General features: G+C 37.3%; 1 protein-coding gene across 3 annotated transcripts; it reads left to right on the top strand.

Moving 5' to 3' along the window:
* The first annotated feature begins 1,026 nt into the window (after positions 1–1,026).
* Positions 1,027–20,031, top strand: tnni3k (TNNI3 interacting kinase). 3 transcript variants are annotated; one of them, XM_028444069.1, is made up of 25 exons: positions 1,027–1,201; positions 1,780–1,888; positions 2,063–2,148; positions 2,965–3,062; positions 3,289–3,399; positions 3,490–3,588; positions 4,205–4,343; positions 4,463–4,607; positions 5,332–5,433; positions 5,525–5,619; positions 5,712–5,861; positions 6,908–6,991; positions 7,067–7,123; positions 8,230–8,322; positions 8,399–8,456; positions 8,547–8,741; positions 9,752–9,856; positions 9,937–9,989; positions 11,319–11,371; positions 11,924–12,056; positions 13,942–14,051; positions 15,949–16,008; positions 17,103–17,272; positions 18,208–18,287; positions 19,825–20,031. In XM_028444069.1, the coding sequence occupies exons 1-25, from the start codon at positions 1,162–1,164 to the stop codon at positions 19,902–19,904; spliced, it is 2,505 nt and encodes an 834-aa protein (XP_028299870.1). In that variant the 5' UTR covers positions 1,027–1,161; the 3' UTR covers positions 19,905–20,031. The 3 variants fall into 3 exon arrangements, with proteins under 3 accessions (XP_028299870.1, XP_028299869.1, XP_028299871.1); XM_028444068.1 differs by lacking the exon at positions 19,825–20,031 and having other exon boundaries at positions 18,208–18,539; XM_028444070.1 differs by lacking the exon at positions 19,825–20,031 and having other exon boundaries at positions 1,166–1,201; positions 1,780–1,929; positions 18,208–18,539.
* Positions 20,032–20,069: the final 38 nt, after the last annotated feature.

The following is a 20,069-nucleotide window of genomic DNA, read 5'->3' as shown; positions in this document are numbered from 1 at the left end:
CCTTTGCCAAATGCTTGTTATATTCTGTATTTTTGTAAATAAAGTTTTTTTTTAACATTGTTTTAAGGGTATTGCCTGTGGCATCCATATATGAAAGTAATTTATCTCTATTGTTCTAAGAGCATGCCCAGACATTCATTGGCAAGCTTCTGTAAGTTTGTTTTTTTTCAATCAAATGTGCTGGAACTTTGCTTGCTTTAGGAAGACCAGATCAGTATGTCAGGATTTAGCTTAAGTCTTAATCAGAACGAAGCAGCCAGACAACATTACCCCAGCTTGAAGGTCTTAATACAGTTTCTCACAATAACTCCCAGAATAGATTAAAAAGTTCTGATATTGCTGGATAAATCAGTGAATGAGTTGGGTCCAGAAATAATCAATCAGCTGTTGGTCATGCATAAACCTTGCAGGTCTCTCAGCTCTATGAACACAGGTCAGATAGTGGAGTCCAGAGTTCACAATATAATAGTGAAGCAGTTTTTCAGCCTATGTTCTGCAAAGACATGAATAAAACCGCAGCAGAAATGAAGTCAGCACCAAATGTCAACAAAAAGTGAAAGTAAAAACTCCTGTTTGAGTGTTTTTGTTGTTTTTAATTGCATAAGAGTTGTTTTTACTGATAAGTTTTACAAATCGTCTTGGCTTTTACATTTCTTAAGAATATGATCCCAGGGAAGGATCTAACAAACAAGATGAACATTAAGTGATGTTAAAAGAAGTTGCCTGGCTTCACAAAAACAAACAAAGCCACCAAAAACTGAAACCGCAAGAGAGCAGAACAGCACGAGAAATGCAATATGACAGCTTGACGATGGGAATTAAAAGATGAAAAAACCTTTGAATACATAAAAGAAAGAAACAAAAAAGCATTTTATTAGACTTAAAGTAAGTTATTCTGAGGGAAAAAGTCCTCTCAGGAGGCAGCATAAAGCACAAACCACCTGCTATGTGTTGTGGTCATTCCACACAGAGGAGGGAGATCAGATGCCCTTGTTGCCTTTTACTCACAGGACTTTGGCTGATCATGTACGTTGGCTATTCTTAGTCCACAGCCACGATCCCCCTTTATCTGGACCTGCACAATTGTAGCAGACACAGAGATAGATAGTTTTCCACTCGACAAACTGTACAGCATACATTAGAAAGAGGAAGACTCTCTCAATGGGAAACTACAAATCAAGACCATCCCAAACATGCACAGGTACTGGGTTTGATGGTGTGCCGTCAAGGGATCATGCGAAGCCATTGATTGATTGAGAGGAATGGGTTTTACTTTGTCTTTTTCAACGACAATGATAGTTAAGTAATGGTGTTCTTGTATAATGTAAAGTAGTGATTCTCAACTGGTGGTTCGGGACCCAAAAGTGAGCCGTGGGTTGCGGCAGCTGCATGGTTAAAAAATAGATAAATACTTCATGTCTCTCATGTTCGACGTGTCTTTTATTTTGAACGAAACTCTTTTTTTTTGAAAGGCATGCTGTGAAATGCATGTTGCACCAGACAGTATATAGATTTATGTTTTTTAAAAAAAGATTGTGTGTTTTTAACAGCTATCTTAGAAAAACTAAATTTAGTCGTTTGAATTCCCAAAAATGTAAGATTTAATGATCGTGGCAAAATGTGGGTCCCAGGGTGAGACCAGTTGAGAACCCCTGATGTAAAGTTTTCATAGTACGTCAATAACAGGCAGTAATTTATGCCCTTATCATAATTTAGAAACTGTCTATGTAAGTTTTAAATAAAGAAACTCGTTTTTTTCTGGCTGATGATGCTGGAAAGATGAGTGGAAGAAGAAGGTTGGGGAGTCGTATGCGGTGATCATTGAGAAGTTGGAGGATGACTTCCATCTTAAAGACAGCGAGCTGGCAGATCTGAAACTTGCTTTCAGGTGACAGATGCTTTATGTTCCTAGAAGTGCTGTTTAAACATGTGAGTCACCACATTAACACACATCTGATGAGAACTTGTTCTCTGGTGGCGCTCAAGTGAGTTTGATTACCTTTCTGTCTGAGTGGGTTTTTACAAGCAAATGGATGTTGTCTCCTGTTTGTCTCTGACTTAGCTGTGACGAGGCTTTTCAGAAGGTGAACTTCAGCTACAGAACAGAGAAGGGGCTTTCGCTGCTTCATCTCTGCTGTGTGTGTGGAGGTATGCATGGCTAGAGTCTATTAATAACTCCTCAACAGCAAACTGTGACAGAGGAGGAAAGGATTATTGAGGAGTGAGTGACAGCACTGTCTGGATAACATCTATTCTCTAAGCTTACTGTATTAAAACACAACAACACAAGAGAAATGGATGAAATTAATTGCACTATTCCTATAGATCAGACGGGCAACTAGCGGCCCTGGGGCCACATGCGGCCCTCTGTCTAATTTTGTGCTGCCCCGAAAGAAAACGTACAAAATGTCAGAAAAATACACAAAACAAAAGCAAGAATACACAACATTGCACCAAAGTACAGTAAAAAACAAGAAAAAAACATAAAATACTCCAAAAACACACAAAACTACTACAAAAATGTAAAAGCTGTCATATACAAATTTACTCCGAATAACACAAAACGACTCAAAAATATACAAAATTACAGAAAATTGCAACGAAAGTACACAAAAAGACAAAAAACACAAAAAATGACTTTGCAAAGGAAAAATACAAAAGGACAACAGAAATGCACAAAATGAAATCATAGACCATAAATACTCTTTGTTCTTTCCTGTGTTAATGCTCAGATTGGTCATTATTCTAAATGCTGACATGAATGTTGATAATGTGACCCTTTAATCAAACAAACACATCTTTGTGGCCCCCGCCATGATAGAAGTTGCCCATCTCTGGTATAGATGCTATTCCTACCCCTCTTTACCCCAGATGTCAATCCATGTATTAGTTCTTAGCCTTAACAACACAATGATTGGCTAAGTGAGTTTTTTCCTGAGCATAATGTGACGTGTTTGTGTCTAGGTAACAAAGGCCATATTCGCACGTTGATGCTTAAAGGCGTGCGTCCTTCCAGACTGAGCAGGAATGGGTTCACTGCACTCCATCTGGCTGCTTACAAGGTCAAATTTTTTTTTTTAAAAAGCACCCAAACAGATGTCAATTTTTACTTCTTGTCTGGCACTCCACCATGTGGTATTATTGTCCACATGGTGGAGTGCAAGTGCAAACAATGCCTGTGTGACTAACCGTATATCAGCAGTTGTATAAGTTCCTAAAACTGGAGCTAATGTGAGTCAGGCATCGTGCTATGGTATTATTAATTAATTCATGTTGATGCCCGACCAGGATCATGCTGAGCTGGTGACCACTCTCCTCCACGGGGGCTCAGATGTGCAGCAGTTGGGTTATGGTGCCCTCACAGCCCTGCATGTGGCCACATTGGCTGGGCATCATGAGGTGAGGGCAGAGTTAAAGTAATATCTGGCAGCTAGACACTCATGCGTTGACTTTTGCATAATAACAATCTAATTCTCCTTTCCGTTCCAGACTGCAGATATTCTCCTCCAACATGGAGCCTATGTTAATGTTCAGGATGCTGTGTTCTTCACCCCACTGCATATTGCCTCCTACAATGGCTATGAGCAGGTATGTTGCTCACACAGGGACGTTTATTGGGTAACACTTTACTTGAAGTTTTATACATAAGACGGACATACATTTGCTAAATTATGATACCTTTGGAGCTATGTTGACATTATAGGGTAAGGTGGAGGGATCCAGTGGGGTTAAGATTATGGTTAGGTAGGGTTAGGTAAGGTTAGGGGTTAAGGTTATGGTTAGGGTTATGTAAAGTTAGGGGTTATGGTTATGGTTATGGTTAGGGTTAGGGATTATTGTTAGATAGGGTTAGGTAAGGTTAGGGTTAAGTAAGGTTAGGGTTAGGTAAGGTTAGGGTTAGGTAAGGTTAGGGTTAGGTAAGGTTAGGGTTAGGTAAGGTTAGGGTTAGGTAAGGTTAGGGTTAGCGTTAGGGGTTAAGGTTATGGTTAAGGGTTAGGTACTGTTAGGGGTTAAGGTATTGTTTAGGGTTAGGGTTAGGAAGGGTTAAAGTAATGAAGGACACTTAATGACAGCCTTCATGACTTTATTCATGCTAATGACAGGTGTCATTTCATAATAATGACAGTGTATTGTCAGCCTTTATGTATAAAACTTCAAGTAAAGTGTTTGTTTATTTTTTTTAAATATATATTTTTCTTTTTAGGTGGCAAAGCTGCTGCTGAAGTTTGGTGCTGATGTGAATGCTAGTGGTGAAGTGGGGGACCGGCCCCTGCACCTTGCTGCAGCCAAAGGTTTTACAGATATAGTCAAACTGTTAATGGGAGAGGGCATCAAAACCGATGGTAAGACAAGAGTTCTCTCCTGCAATTTGTAAATATTATCTTGAACCAATGACAATTAAACCTCATAGTGCTGTGACTGGCTAAAGCTCTATCCTCTTGTGTTTGTTTTTTATTACCAGTTAATGCCCAAGACAATGAAGATCACATTCCTCTGCATTTCTGCGCTCGTTTTGGCCATCAAGAGATCATCCATTTTCTCCTTCAAGGAAACTTTGACCTTCAGCCACACTCTGTCAACATCTACGGGGACACGCCGCTACACCTGTAAGAGGTTTACATTACATTCGGGCAGTCGGGCTTACATCACAGATGACGTTAGTGGTAGTAAATAAACGGGCGCTATTTTGACATGGGGGAAAACAACTAATTCGCCTCCTGTTTGTCTGATGACAAAAACGTCTTTATTTCAAGACAGGAGTGATTTATATCCTGGTATGACATACAACTATTAAGAAACACTAACAGAAGAGGCCAGGGGATGATATAAGGCTACGTTTCCAGTGCTAGGGATATCTGAGTGTCCGTACAAAGTTCTAGCCAACACTTAGATGAACAATCCAAAACATTGGCCCAATTTCACCTACCCAGATCTTAACAATTACCTAATAAATGAAACCAGTGAGTATGTATCAGTTCACGCGGTAAAATCTTCACACCCCATTAATCACAATGTACTTTATAATGGAGCAACAACGGATATAAATAAACTTTTCACTTTCCCGTTATGAAATGTAGAGAGCACAGGTAGGAATGGGATTTTTTTGGAGACAGTTTTTACCCATTTCAACTTTACCAGACTCCAACATTTTCGACCGTCCTATGAAGGAAAGCCAGCAATGTCTTCTGTTTTTAAGGGGGGGGTAACATAAAAAATATATCTATTATTTTCTGTTACAAGGGGAGTCAATACGTTGTTAATGTTGTTTTACCCTCAAACAAATATGGCGACTGACACAAGGTGATGAAATCAATGTCCATGTTTTACCAGAGCCTGTTATAATGGCAAATTTGATGCAGTGAAGGAGTTGATCCAGTTTGGCACTGAAAGTCTTTCAAAGGAAAACATTTTCAGTGAAACTGCACTCCACAGGTATCGTACAGCACCGTATCGTGACACTGAAACATGCAAAACCAGTTGCTCAATGATGAATGGTGACAATGGAACATGTTTTACATTGCAGCGCATGCACGTACGGTAAAGACTTGGACATGGTTAAACTCCTCCTGAGCCAGAATGCTATGAGTATCAATTATCAGGGCAGAGATGGGCATACAGGTGACACAATGCATGTTTCACATCCAAACAAAACTGGATTTACATACCAGTGGTCACTGTGAGACAGGTTTTGATGAATGTGTGTGACTCAGCTCTGCACAGCGCCTGTTTCCATGGTCACATCCGCGTGGTGCAGTTCCTGCTGGACAGTGGAGCTGACATGAACCTGGTCGCCTGTGACCCCAGCAGATCAAGTGGAGAGAAGGACGAGCAAACGTGCCTGATGTGGGCGTATGAAAAAGGCCTGTTATTATTGAATACATACCTGTATGGGGTGTGGAATGTATAAACTCAGTTACTGTTTCATATAGCCGACATTTTGAACATTTCACTGATCTCACATTTAGCTCATTTTCCTTTCATTTGAGACAAATTCATGTAAAACGGCATGTTATATATCATTGTTAAAGATGTGTAAACATGAAAAATAAATCTAAATGTAAATGTTAAATCTAAATGTAAATGTTAAATCTAAATGTAAATGTTAAAACTTGGGATGCCCCAATACAACTTTTTAATTTTCAATATGATATTGCAGCCTTGCGTATCGGCCGATACCGATATTGATCCGATAGCATGAATCATACATACTTTTTTTTTTTCTTTAACAAAAAAAAATAACCATACTTGTTTTTTAGTGTGGAATGTTAGAAAAGTCGTGATCAAGTGATGTTACTCACACAGAGAACAATAGTCAGCAACACTAGGTATGAGAAAAACTGACCCATTTATTAACCAATTGGTTACATTAATTTTAACCTTCAACAGCATATCTACGTATTCGACAAGTGAATCAAATAAATTAAAAATGAATTGAGAAAATAAAAAATTTTATTAAAAATTGGAAATTTGAATCCAATATCCGATATTCGTTTTCAGGCTGATATCGAACCGATATCCAATATTGATATCGGATCAGGACACCCCTAGCTAAAACAAAATATAAAGGTAAAATGTAAATATATCGACAGGCGCTGACCTGCCCATTTTGCATAATTTCCAAACATTTAGCTTTACACTTTGCGACCGATTTAAGATTTAGATTTAGATTTAACATTAACATATAGATTTAGATTTAACATTTAGATTTAGATTTAACATTTAGATTTAGATTTAACATTTAGATTTACATTTATTTTTCATTAAAAATGAGCTAAATGTTCGAAATATGTCGGCTATGAAAAAGTGACTGTGTTTTTACATTTGGCACCCCATATACAGTACCTATTAGTCAGAAGAGACTGGTTTAAAAACATGGAATGATTTTTGAATTTTTGATTTTTTTCAGGTCATGATGCCATTGTCACACTTCTAAAGCACTACAAACGTGCAGACGACTTCCCATGCAATGAGTATTCCCAGCCAGGCGGAGGTGAGTCAACAGCTCACTGTGGAACGACATTTTACTTTATCCCCTTTAATATGTCTAAATATCAATCTGTTACAGATGGTTCCTACGTTTCTGTGCCGTCTCCTCTTGGAAAGATCAAAAGCATGACAAAAGGTAGCGGGGTGAAGAGAAGCACAGCAGATTTGTCTCATCAATGTCAGATCGCATGACAGCACACAGTCTGTTGCCAAAGGAAGGCGCTTAGATACTGATTAGATTAACACTGATGGCTGCTTCCTTCCCTGTGAAACTGGGGAAGGTGAGAGCTGCGGATCCGTCAAAACTCTGTTTCCCACTTTTTTTTTAACTTAATCCAAAGAACCTAAAGAAAGTGTCATGTTGCAACAGCCAGTATTATGCTATTTTTCACCCATCTCCAATTGTTCTAAGAATCCCAATAACATAGTGTTTGATGTTTATTTTTCCCAAACTCGCCGGTTTTCTGGAGTTTTAGCCTTCTGAAAACTCACTTTCAGAGCACTCCTAAAAACAGGCTGTTTTTTGGGCCTTCATGCATATGCATGAGTAGACGTAAACACACATGCTGAAGCAGCGTGTGTGTTTATCACAGCAGCAGCTGCAGTAAATCAATCCTTCTCCTCCTCCGACCACAGAAATAGTCCATTTAAGACAATAGTACATTATTTTGTCCAACCACTGCATCGCATTGGGCCACAAACACGTCAGATCATCCCATAAAGGCGATACAAGGTCATATAACGGCTACTAAAAATGAAACTGATTGTGAGCGCTTTTCGGTCTATATATATACTGGATTGTCTATATACTGAACGTAAAGATATTACCTGTAATAACAACCTCCCTTCGCTATGTTTGTTTTACCTGTGAGGTAGTTTGAGAGCAAGGAGCTTACATTTTTATGTAGGGTAGGAGGAGCCAGGATTGTCAGGAGGAGGAGTTTCCGTGATGTGACATCACAGCGCGAGAAAAATCCAACTCGCCTGTTTGGAGCTGACTTTTTACAAAATGTGGAATAGCAAGGGAGGGAGGAAACAGAAGTGTTTCCACTTTGGCCCTCTGAATGAGGCTAAAGGAATGTATATCACTGTAGCAAAACCATTACAAAGTGAATTTTTCATAATACTGCGCCTTTAATGAAATTATTATTTGTACTCGTACATTACTAAAGGTTAGACTTTCATAATCATTGCATATTAACATTTTGTAGGGATTATTAGCATTTTCTCGTCACTTTTCAGAGAAAGCTGACGTTCTTGTGCTCAGAGCGAGCCTTCCATCCCAGTACCACCTCCAGCTGTCTGAGCTGGAGTTTAATGAAATCATTGGATCGGGTGAGTTTTTTCTTTTTTTAAACTTTCCTTATAAAAGAGTGTTTTTGATTATTGATGTAGTGTCTTTCTCACACAGGTTCCTTTGGAAGAGTCTACAAAGGAAAATGCAGAAACAAAATAGTTGCCATAAAACGGTGATTTGTCTATGACATTTGAAGTCCAGTCCTCAGCTTTTTAGTTATAATCCAGTTATGATCCATTAAACATGTCTTTCTCCTCCGTAGCTATCGAGCAAACACATACTGCTCAAAGTCTGATGTGGACATGTTCTGCAGAGAGGTTTCCATCCTGTGCCGCCTCAATCACCCTTGTATCATCCAGTTTGTGGGAGCCTGTCTGGACGACCCGAGTCAGTTTGCCATCGTCACGCAGTATGTTTCTGGAGGCTCGTTGTTCTCATTGCTGCACGAGCAAAAAAGGTAAAGTGTTATAAAAAAAAGTGTTTATTCGGATGGTTCCTGTATGGACAATCCCGGGTGCTATTGGTGCGGTTACCGCAGTACACGTACGTAGCATCTTAGGGTTAGGGTTAGGTTTAGGTTTTAACCTAATATCATATATAACAATTTTTAGGGTTAGGGTTAGAGTTAAGGCTGAGCGATTAATTGCATTTGCGATATTGCAATATCATGAAACGCAATTTTCTAATCGCAAAGGTTGTGATTTTTTTCTTCCTGTCCTGTCTTGTACTGTCCTGTTAAGTTCAGAGAGTGTTTATGATGTGCAGTCCACATGTTTACATGTTTCATGAAATGTGAAGTTAGTTAGATATGTTGAAGAGGTAAAGCCACAGATTTGTTTGCTTTATTGTTGTAAACTGTGCTTTAATATTTACATTTTATATTTATATAAAGTTTAAATGAATCTGAATTGTTTATTATGAAAGAGATTGATTTATTGCTTGTGTTCATTGAAAAATACATGACAAGAGGCCTTTGAAAAAATAATCTCATATTAAATCGCAATCGCGATATTGACGAAAATTAACCGCAATTTCATTATTTTCCCAAATCGTTCAGCCCTAGTTAGAGTTAAAGTTAGCTTTAGGGTAAGGTTTAGTCTAAACTGATCAATACGGATAGAATGTTGGTATATGGATATGGCACTCGTACGGATAGCCACTGCCTATAAAAATAAGCCTCACTTTGAAGCAAAAAAAAGATAAAACCACCATTTGACAGAAACTCCCACAGTGATCAAATGAAGCCCCCTGCTAGAGGTCTCTTTACCCTCCTTGGAGGCGTCCTTTTCTAATCTCTCGATCAGCCTGAATCCTCATTGATTGCGATGAAGAGATTCGTTAAATGTGTGGCCAGGTGTTGTCTTTATAAACTGTCCCATTGATCTGTGTAAAGTGCTGCATGTGATTGGCAGGAGGAATCGACCTGGCGCTAAGTGACTGCTGCTTTAATCATGTGTCAATGCACAGACTCATCGACCTGCAGTCCAAGCTCATCATTGCAATCGATGTGGCCAAGGGCATGGAATACCTGCACAACCTCACCCAGCCTATCATCCACAGGGACCTCAACAGGTAGCTTTGAACATAATGGGAAGGTGTGACCCGATGGAAATAAACATCGTCTGTGGAAATAACACATGTTTTCCTCCTAGTCACAATATTCTGTTGTATGAGGATGGACACGCGGTGGTGGCTGATTTTGGAGGTGAGACAGAGAGGCTGGCTACAGTTCAAAATCAAAACTCTATGTTTACTTCAGCCTGTGTGAATTAAGAAGGTAAAAGTAGGATTGGAAATACGATTTTAGTTTTTAAAAAAGATTTTGGCTATATATATATATATATATATATACACACTACCAGTCAAAAGTTTTAGAACACACTTTTTTCAGTTTTTTACTGAAAATGATTCAGTTTATTGCGTCATTGTATTCTAAAATGAAAGCATAGAACAAATAAACAATTTGAGTTGAAAAAGACTATATGGAATCCATGAACAATACTGTTCAGCTGATGCTCATGAGGGTCTGGTACCACAGTGAGTTCTAACACTGCTTTTATGCAGACAGAGGGGGTTGGAAGTAACCAAGAAAAGTTGGAACACCTCACAGCTCAAGGCTGATTCAACCTTCACTGCTGCAGAACAGCTTTACATTGTTAACCCACTTCATGTTCCCTGAAAAAGGCCTATTTGTATAATTTTGAAATGTACATTATTTTTCAGTTTTGGGTAACCAAACCTTTTTTTTTTAACCTCTGGCTGTTCAGTACTTACCTTTGTACCATTTCAAGCTCTTCATTGGACTTTGACGACTTGAATTACAATAAATAACTAAAAATAGGGGTGTTCTAAACTTTTGACCGATAGTGCATATACTGTATATATGTATATTTCTCAATTATAAGAATTAGGCTTTCTTTGTGCCAAATGCACCATTGGACATACATATAGTACCTAATGCATGTATAAATACAAACACTCAATTGTGAATATGTTGAACTCGTTGCAACAATATACACAATTATGATGAATTCCTTTTTGTTGACATTTTATTACATGGGAAACTTTGGCCCTCAAGACAAATGCAAAAAAATTAAAGCAAACACACACACAATGACAGAAAAACACACAAAGCAATAGCAAATTTTCCACAAAATGACTCCAAAAACACGATATTACTACAATGCAATGAATTACTCGCAAAATACACAAAACAACATAAAAATTAAAAAAAGACAAATACACAAAATGAATAATAAAACCCAACACAACAACAAACGCACACGAAATGGGAGGAAAATATGCAAAACAACAACAAAACCATGTGAAGTCTTTGTGTGCTTGGATTGGTCATTATTCTAAATGTTGGCATACATTTTGATGATGGATTAGCCTAATCACATTTTTGTGGCCCTCGCTGTGATACAAGTTGCCCATCCCTGTAGTACAACATGATGAGTTTAAAAAAAGAAGCAGTTATCTCAGTGGGATGCAGTGGTCTCTGACCTTTAATTGTATCTCTTTCTCTCTGCAGAATCACGATTCCTTAAGTCTGTGGATGAAGACAACATGACCAAGCAGCCGGGGGTCTGTGTCGTGTGCTTATTATTTATTTTATTTATTTGGAGATTACTGCATTTTCTGTGCTTCTTTGCCAAATAACTTTTAGCTCACCGTCGGATAAAGAAGTAGAAAAAAAGAACAGTATTATACTTGTTTTTCTCTGTGAGGATTTCAAACTGGAGCTTCCACTGGCACCTGCCATCAATTACCCACCAGCTAAAGGAGAAAACTGCCTCCATGCATATTTGGTCTGAAACTACTGACTCAGTATAATGCAAAGTGCTAGGCCTGCATTTTGGTGTGATGTGTGTTCTGTCTCTTGGGAGCTGCCTGTTGTTATAAAGCTGGGACATAGAGTTTATGACAGTAATTGGGCCTGTGCGTGTGCGTGTGTGCGTGCATGCGTGGTTGTGTGTGTGTGTGCGTGACTGTTGGAAGCAACTCATTGCAATGTCAAACTTTTTTAACCATTTTCACAATTTGTAGACCCATTCTAAGGATTTAGAAAAAAAAAAAAGAAAAGTGTATTCAGAAAAACCAGTGTAGGACTAACTTCCTCTTTGTATGTTTGTGTAGAATTTACGCTGGATGGCTCCTGAGGTGTTCACCCAGTGCACACGCTACTCTGTGAAGGCCGACATGTTCAGCTACGCTCTCTGTCTGTGGGAGATGCTCACTGGAGAAATTCCCTTTGCTCACCTGAAACCTGGTGCGTATTTTTTTCCCGCCCAAAATGATACATTTTACACCAAAAACACAGAAACGCTTTCTCCTGAGAAATATCCACCAGTCTAGTTTGCAAACAACAGCATATTTACTTGGTTTACAATGAATATTACAATAAATGTGCCTAAAAAAACAAAGGTACTTGATTGTTCAGTGTTATTTTCTCTTCAAAAAATGTGATTTATTCATTCATTTAATTTTGAAAAACGAATGGCCTTGCACAGTAATGCAGCGTTTGTGAGATTATTTAGACCACGTGTCAAACTCATGACCCGGGGGGCAAATCCAGGCCTTTGGAGCATCCAATTGGGCCTACAGGAGAATGTAAAAATGACAAAGAAAACATGAATCATTGTGTAAATGAAACTCAACATTATCTGCAGGGGCTCACAGTTACACCAGTGCTTCTATCGCATGATTGCAGTCATTTTTAATGGTAAAAAGTTGAAAAAAAAAATTAATAATGAAAAATTATTACAAAATCCTTCAATTTTCCTCAAATTATGACATATTTCCCTTAATTAAATAGAGATTTGTCACAAAATCGAGGAAATTTAAAGTGAAGATTGTGTGGGGGCTGATATCTATCAATCATTGCTTGGATATGGTCAGTTTCTTACATATTTTGGAATTTATGTATACATAGAAATGCAAACTAGGGCACATTAATGTTGAGATTATTTGTTTTCCCCACATAAAATATAGAAAGTGTCTATTCGTACGGTTGCCGTACGGACAACCCCGGGTACTATTGGTACGGTTATCAAAGTACACGCATGTAGCGTCTTAAGGTTAGGTTTAGGTTTAGGTTTAGATTTAGTCACCTGACCTAAACTGGCCAAATAGGGGCGCTGCGTACGGATAGAATGTCGCTATATTGATAAGGCAACCATACGGATAGCCACTGCCTAAAATATGTGGCCCAGGTGAGTTTAAACGGCTCTGTATTTGGCCCCTGAACTAAAATGAGTTTGACACCCCTGATTTAAACTCAGATGTGAAAGTAAATTAGTCTGCAGTTGCAGGGCAGCCTTTGGGGTTTCTCTGGTTTAGAGTAGTCAGCTGTAAACACACATACACATATTTTTTTTTTGATATATATGACTTAAGAAACAACTAATCTGTAAATGTGTACACCTTCATGAGAACATTATGCATGAAATATATTTTATTGACATATTATACACTCAAAACATTGGCTTTAACATGCCATGTGCCAACAACTTAAAATAAAAGAATAACATATAATCTGCCTGTGGCTTTTAAACCAACTTTGACTTTAGTGCAACATGGCTTTAGTGCAACTTAACTGAGGTTTATGCCTAGAACAACAAATAAATGCAGAAAGTTAGTACTTTCTTCTTAGATTTTTTTGAAAAAACACAAGCTGGTCAACATGCCCAGGTTTCAGCACTTCTTTGTGCAGTTACAATGTTTCCTGCAGTGGAAAAGACTTTCCTGGTTAAATAAAGATGAAATAAATTAATTAATTAATTAATTAAAATAAAAAATAAAAATTATGGATGCAATCTGAATCGATCTGAGAATTTTTTTCAACACCCCATAAAATGACTATTTCACTTGGGCTGGATGTTAGCTAAACCTGCTAGTCCAACACTAGATCAATATCCTGAAATAGACATTTATAACCACACAGGATACAAAATAAAAACTGTGACAAAATAATGTATTTATTCATCTTTCCTCTTGCTGATTCCTGTTCAGGGTTACAGGTACACAACAGTATTATGCTCACACTGATTACCTCATAAAGAAAGACAAAAAAGGATTTGAAATCTACTTTGCATAGCTAACAGACAAAAATGGATTATATTTACATGTGCTTTGAAATGTTTTTCTATTGGTAGCTGCAGCCGCTGCTGATATGGCATATCATCACGTCCGACCACCGATTGGTTATTCAATTCCCAAACCCATCTCTGCCCTCCTGATGCGAGGCTGGAACTCCTGTCCAGAGGTAAAAACAGCTGGATTTCACCTTTTTTTTCATGTGCAAGTTTCCTTTAAGTCTTATTCAGTGATGCACAGTGTGGTTTTCAACTGCACCAGTCAGCACTCACACTGCCAGTGAGCGCTTAACGCTATTAAACTCTAAGGGGCTATTATTGCATCCATGTCATTATCTCTGTAGATGTAGTGAAGCTCTGAGAGGTAGATGATGCTGAGTCAGTGTACATGTAGCAAAAATGAGTGAGAGAGGCCATTCCCCAGAGGATACATTAAAGCACGACTGTTCTCATTTAGAAGCACAGCAGACTGGGACCAGTTCCCTCTGTGCTGCGTTGGTCATAATTAGCGTGGGATGTTTGTTTTTTCTCTTAACCTCATTAATGCACATAATCCCTCAGTCATGCATGCTGGCACATTTGCTCCTCGTTTCCTTGTTTTCCAGTAAAGTTTGGAACCAGTCACTGGTTGATTTTTGCATCACCCTTTCAGATTTTTTAGTCCCGGTGATTTTTGAAAATGTTTTCAGAATTTAACAGACTAGTACAGTGTCTGTCAGAAGTATGTATTCATATAGTGGGAGCTTAAGTAGAGTTGTTAATTATGGCCAAATGAGTTTGTGTTTGAAGGTTGGATGTACAAAGAGGTGTACACACTCTGTACTCTGTAGTGTTATTTGTGGGTGCAAAGTAAAATAGCATGTGCAATTTCCCTTTAATTCTATGGGAGATGTGCATGATAAATGTGTTTGTTGTTTTTTTATACTCATTTTTATATATTTTTCTTTTGGTGTATTTTTCTGTAATGTATGTTTTTTTTTTATTCATCATGTGTATTTTGGTATCTTTTTGTTGTGTTTTTGGGCATTTTTTGTATAATTATTGTTTTTTGTTGCCATTGTAGTGTGATTCTGGAGTCATTTTGTGTATTTTTGTCTTTTTTAGTGTAATTTTGTGCATTTCTGCTGTCATTTTGTGTAATCTTTTGTATAAATAATTCGTTTTGTGTATTTTGAGTCATTTTCATATATGTGTTGTCATTTGGTGTATTTTTCTGTAATGTATGTTTTTTGGAGTCATTTTGTGTGTTTTTGGAGCCTTTTTGTATATTTTTGTGCATTTCTGTTGTCGTTTTGTGTACTTTTTGTATAAATATTGTTTATTTTTTTGTTTTATTTTACTAATTTTTATTATACATACCTTATGTGTGGTGAGGGCGTTTTGAGATGTGTGTGTGTGTGTGTGTGTGTGTTCCCGTGAAATGTTTGAGACGCTGATGACTAAACTCCATAGCCATTATAACGCCAATCAGAAAAGTAACAAACCTGCTCAAAACAAACAGTTAAGCTTCAAACTACATGAGGGAGTAAGTAAATTAAAGTATTATCTACAATTCGCTGTCTTTTTTTAAAAAAACAAAACAAAAATCACACCAAATTACTCCAAAATAACAGATGCACACACTCAGGCTATGTGGAAGCTGTTCAAAAACTTTCAGGTTGAACAGACACCTGCATCGGGGAGAAATTCGCTCCACAAACACACGCACGCAGACCTTTCTTGCTTTTATAGGTAGATAGTATGAACAATAAGCTATACCAGGAGATTTTCTTTGCATAAAAACTCTCCTAATTCCTCCCATGTTTAGTACACAGGCTCTCATTTGGATTGGAAACAGGACTAAAGCAACATTATTTTCCATATGCTGCAACTCCAGACCAACACCAACACTGCGAGGGAGATACATCCGTGCATTGGAAATGGGTCTTTTGGAGCAAAAATATATATATAAAAAATAATAACAATAAATAAATAAATGGTTTTGCACAAATTAAGCCTCAAAACAGTCCAACTCTTTAAAATGTGGTTATATTTTCACAATTTCACACCTTATTTTTCTACATTTAGGACCGGCCTGATTTCTCTGAAGTTCTTTCCAACCTGGAGGAGTGCCTGTCTAATGTTGAGGTATGTTATATAGATTTCTACAGTAGAAATGAACTTAAAAAGTTCCTGCACTAGTCTTGTATATAACATAAAATGTTATTTCAATTTACCAATAAAATATGCACTTTTATTTTTAATTTTTTTTGTCCCTAAATTTTAGAACCATCGAGACAGCCATCACATTATGCTATCCATATACTGTACATGTAAAGTTTGTTTGTTTTATTGGTGCATTGCTCCCCATATGTAGTGATAGGACATGAATTATAGCTCTTTTAAAAAATAAACATAAAAAAATGTCACTGTTCCCAAGCTATGACAGTGGTCCTCGAACCCCAGTTTGGGAAACGCAACCAGGGTTGGTGTCAATTACTTTTGTAATCACGTAATTGTTAATTAATTACAACTATAATTGGTATTGAAATGATTTGTTGCTGTTGTAATCATAATTGAGTTGTAATTAAGTTGAGATCATTTACTTTGGAATTAGAAATGAAAATTCTATAAAAACTGTCAATTACAAATGAATTAAACACAAAACAAGGGGAATCATGTTACAGTCCAATAATGGCTTACACATAGTTAAAAATACGTTTCATATCATTTTACCTGTCAGTTCTCTTGAGGATCATTTTATCATTTAAAAAAAACTATACTATAATTATACTGACAGAAAAAAGGCTCAGAAAACCCACACCAACAATTTTAATATGAATATTTTCATGGATTAGGAAACACGGTAACAAAAAATGAAGAATAAATTACATGATCGATGGTGTATTTTACAGGTGATTTGAGATATTGATCAAAACTGACCCATTATCATAAGTGATGCTAACAGAAAGCTAACGCAAGAGGAAAATTATTAAAGGCTCAGTAATTGTGATTAATTGTAATTGAACTTTAGTAATTGAGAACATACTGTAATTCTAATTGACGTTCAGGGAAAAAAAAATATAATTGTAATTTTAATTGTAATTGGAAAAAATGTCTTTCAATGTAATCTTAATTTAGTTGTAATTGAACATGGATAATTTAAGACGTAATTGTAATTCAAAATAAGAGGTTTCCCACACATTACACAGTAAGTGTTGTTGTGCTGGTGTGTTCCACAGCTGATGTCTCCAGCTTCCAGTAACAGCAGTGGCTCCCTGTCACCCTCCTCTTCCTCTGACTGTCTGCTGGGACGAGGAGGACCAGGGCGCAGTCACGTGGCCGCCCTACGCTCACGTTTTGAGCTGGAGTACGCCCTGAACACCCGGGCCTATGCCTTCTGGAGTCAGAGGTAAAAAAAAAGCAGCACGTACCGAGACAGGTGGAGGTCAGAAGAAAAGGAGCAATTTACAGCACAATGGTCACACTCCAAATCAACAGCTGCTGCTAGCTGAGGTCTTTAATCCACTTACAGTATGTTATGTTTTTTTAAGGATTAGAGATTGTATTATTGTTCTCCTGTCTACCCTTTGGGGATGCTTTGGTTGCGTTTGACACGAAAACATGAACTGGATTATTATACATGATGGTAAAATTGACAAGATATTGTAATTACAAACAACATAACTTTGAATAATGAATGAGGTAAAAATCTGATGTTCCCTTGATGACAGCAATCAGGTTTTTCTTTTCTTTCTTGTTTTATTTATTTTTTGACACAAGGATTGGAAAAAAAATCTTGAATTCTAAAGGAGTTTCTATAACCTTTGTTTTGCTACTCTAATCACGAGGTGAGTGAAAATACTGTAGCATTGAGTTGTGACGTTGCTTAGATACCAAAAAAGGACACACAGGGAAGGACGTGCAATAAAACATGCATGGCATTCTGACTCAAGAGGAAAGTTTCTATCAGACGCTGGGTCCTGGGTGTCTGTATTGTAGCCATGGCAAAACAAAAAACAAACAAAAAAACAACTCTGTTGCTGGAGATTAGGTTACTATTGGTATAATATTAACTTTTCGTTATACCCGACTGTGCACAGTGCACAACACTTATTATTATGAAGTGTTGCAGAGCACTTGTTTTGCGGTGGCCCCTCAAAACATCATCAATTTTGTATACATGCTCCCACAGTGAAAGGGAAAACAGGCTGGCATTGGATCAGGCATTACATATTAAATTTCTTCTGCATGCTCCTGGCCTCTTCTCGTCTATCGTCCGCCACACGTATTGTTTTGCCAGTAGTTTATTGAAGGACGCAGTTTATCTTTCATTTTCATTTTCAGTGAGCAGCGTCGAGCATCTGGAGGCCCGTCATTGGACGAACTCAGGAGGAACATGCAATTGTCTCCTATCGATCGAAACGGTGTGTGTTCATGTCTATCCATTATCTATCCTCTAGCGCACATGTCAAACTCATGGCCCGAGGGCCAAGTTTGGCCCGGCAGATCATCTTGTCCAGGCCACAGGAAGATTTTTTTCAAAATTAAAGTTACAGCCTAACCGGAATATTTGTAAATAACCATATAAATTGTTGATAAAATATGATGGGGGTTGCATTATATTATATTATTCACAGTAATATTCAATCACATTTATTTTTAAAAACCTGGAGAATTCTTGCAAATCATCCAACTGCATTCTGGTGAATTACAGAACAAATTTTGAGAAATTTTGTTGCAAAGTCAAAACATTTTTGACAATTGCTTAACATTCAGGATTTTGATTGAATTTGTGCTTCTTCCTTCACAAAAACATGGATTTTTCTGGTCCGGTGTCATGGACTGAGTTTACTTCCGTACTGAGATTGTAACCTAACCCTAACCCTAACCTAATCCAATAAACAAATTGATTTTTTCTTTTTTTTTTTTTAGCAAAAAATAATTTTCCGGTAGTGCCCATGCGCATATATGCTCATGATTTATCTCAGTCGGAGGTAAACTCAGTCCGTGACACTGGCCCAATTGAGGTCAAACTGGGTCGTATGTGGCCCTTGAACGAGAATGATGGAGGGTGGAGAGTGGGATCTCATCCAGATATCTGAACTAAATGAAATTGTAAAGGCTTTGCTTTACCTCCTTTGCAGATGACAATACATACATGAGCATTTAGAGAGCGCAAACATATCACCAGTTATCTGGATCAATGATCTTGCATTCAAACTGAATAAAACTTGGTTGGGTAGTTGAGAAACCAACTCGAAATAACTGAGTCAAATTTCATAAAGATCGGTTTATTACAAACCAAGATATTATTATTATTATTATTATTTTTACATTTTTGCCAATGATGAGTTAAAGTGATTTTTTTAAACTGATTCAGAATCAGTACATTGATCAGGATCCCCTTCCTCCTTTAATGGAATCTTCCTTGGCTTAAGGTCTTTTTTTTTTTTTTTGGATAAAATGTCAAAATCCATAAAGTTGGGTTGCAAACTCAATTTCTTTGAGTTGTTAAAATAATGTTTGTAATGACTTGGTGAAATTCTATACCCTAATTCATATTAACATCTACCAAAGCACAAAAAATGGGTGGATTTCTAACACTAAGTAACTTAAAAACAAAAACCCATTATATACAGTACACAGCTCAAAGACATATACAAACATGCACACCTAGATCATCACAATAAAAACAGATAAACTGACTCATATCTAAAGATATTCCAAGAATTAAATCACTTTTTTGTCTGAAGTCTGAAGATGAGATCCTTTGTTCATTAAATAAATTTAAAAAAAATAAACATGTATAATCCTTGCTGCTGTTTTGTAGACAATAAGAAGTTAGGGTTTAAGATGGGTAACTTGCTGCAGTTATCACACCTCAATAGGAGTACATATATAACCTTTGCTGAGTTTCTAAGAGGTTGGTCAAACCCTGGTGTTGGTCTGTCTCTTGTTCAGGATATGTTTCGGACCCAATGAGCACAATGAGATTCTGCTCCTCCCTGAGCAGCAGCGGCAGCTTTGAGGAAAATAACTGACCCAGCTTGAAGCTCTTCATCAATGATGTGACAAACGATGTTTGTTGTGAATTCATTCTAATTTAATTACTAAATAATTTTTTTTTTAAATGTGATAACATTTAACATCTGCATGTTTGTAAATTACAGCCTCAATCCTGTTATGTATGTTTTATTTGTATTAAT

The sequence above is a fragment of the Gouania willdenowi genome, chromosome 4 (genome assembly GCF_900634775.1).
Source record: "Gouania willdenowi chromosome 4, fGouWil2.1, whole genome shotgun sequence".
Taxonomy (NCBI): Eukaryota; Metazoa; Chordata; class Actinopteri; order Blenniiformes; family Gobiesocidae; genus Gouania; species Gouania willdenowi.
Note: the sequence above shows the minus strand (reverse complement) of the source record. Positions and strands in the feature narration are given on the sequence as shown.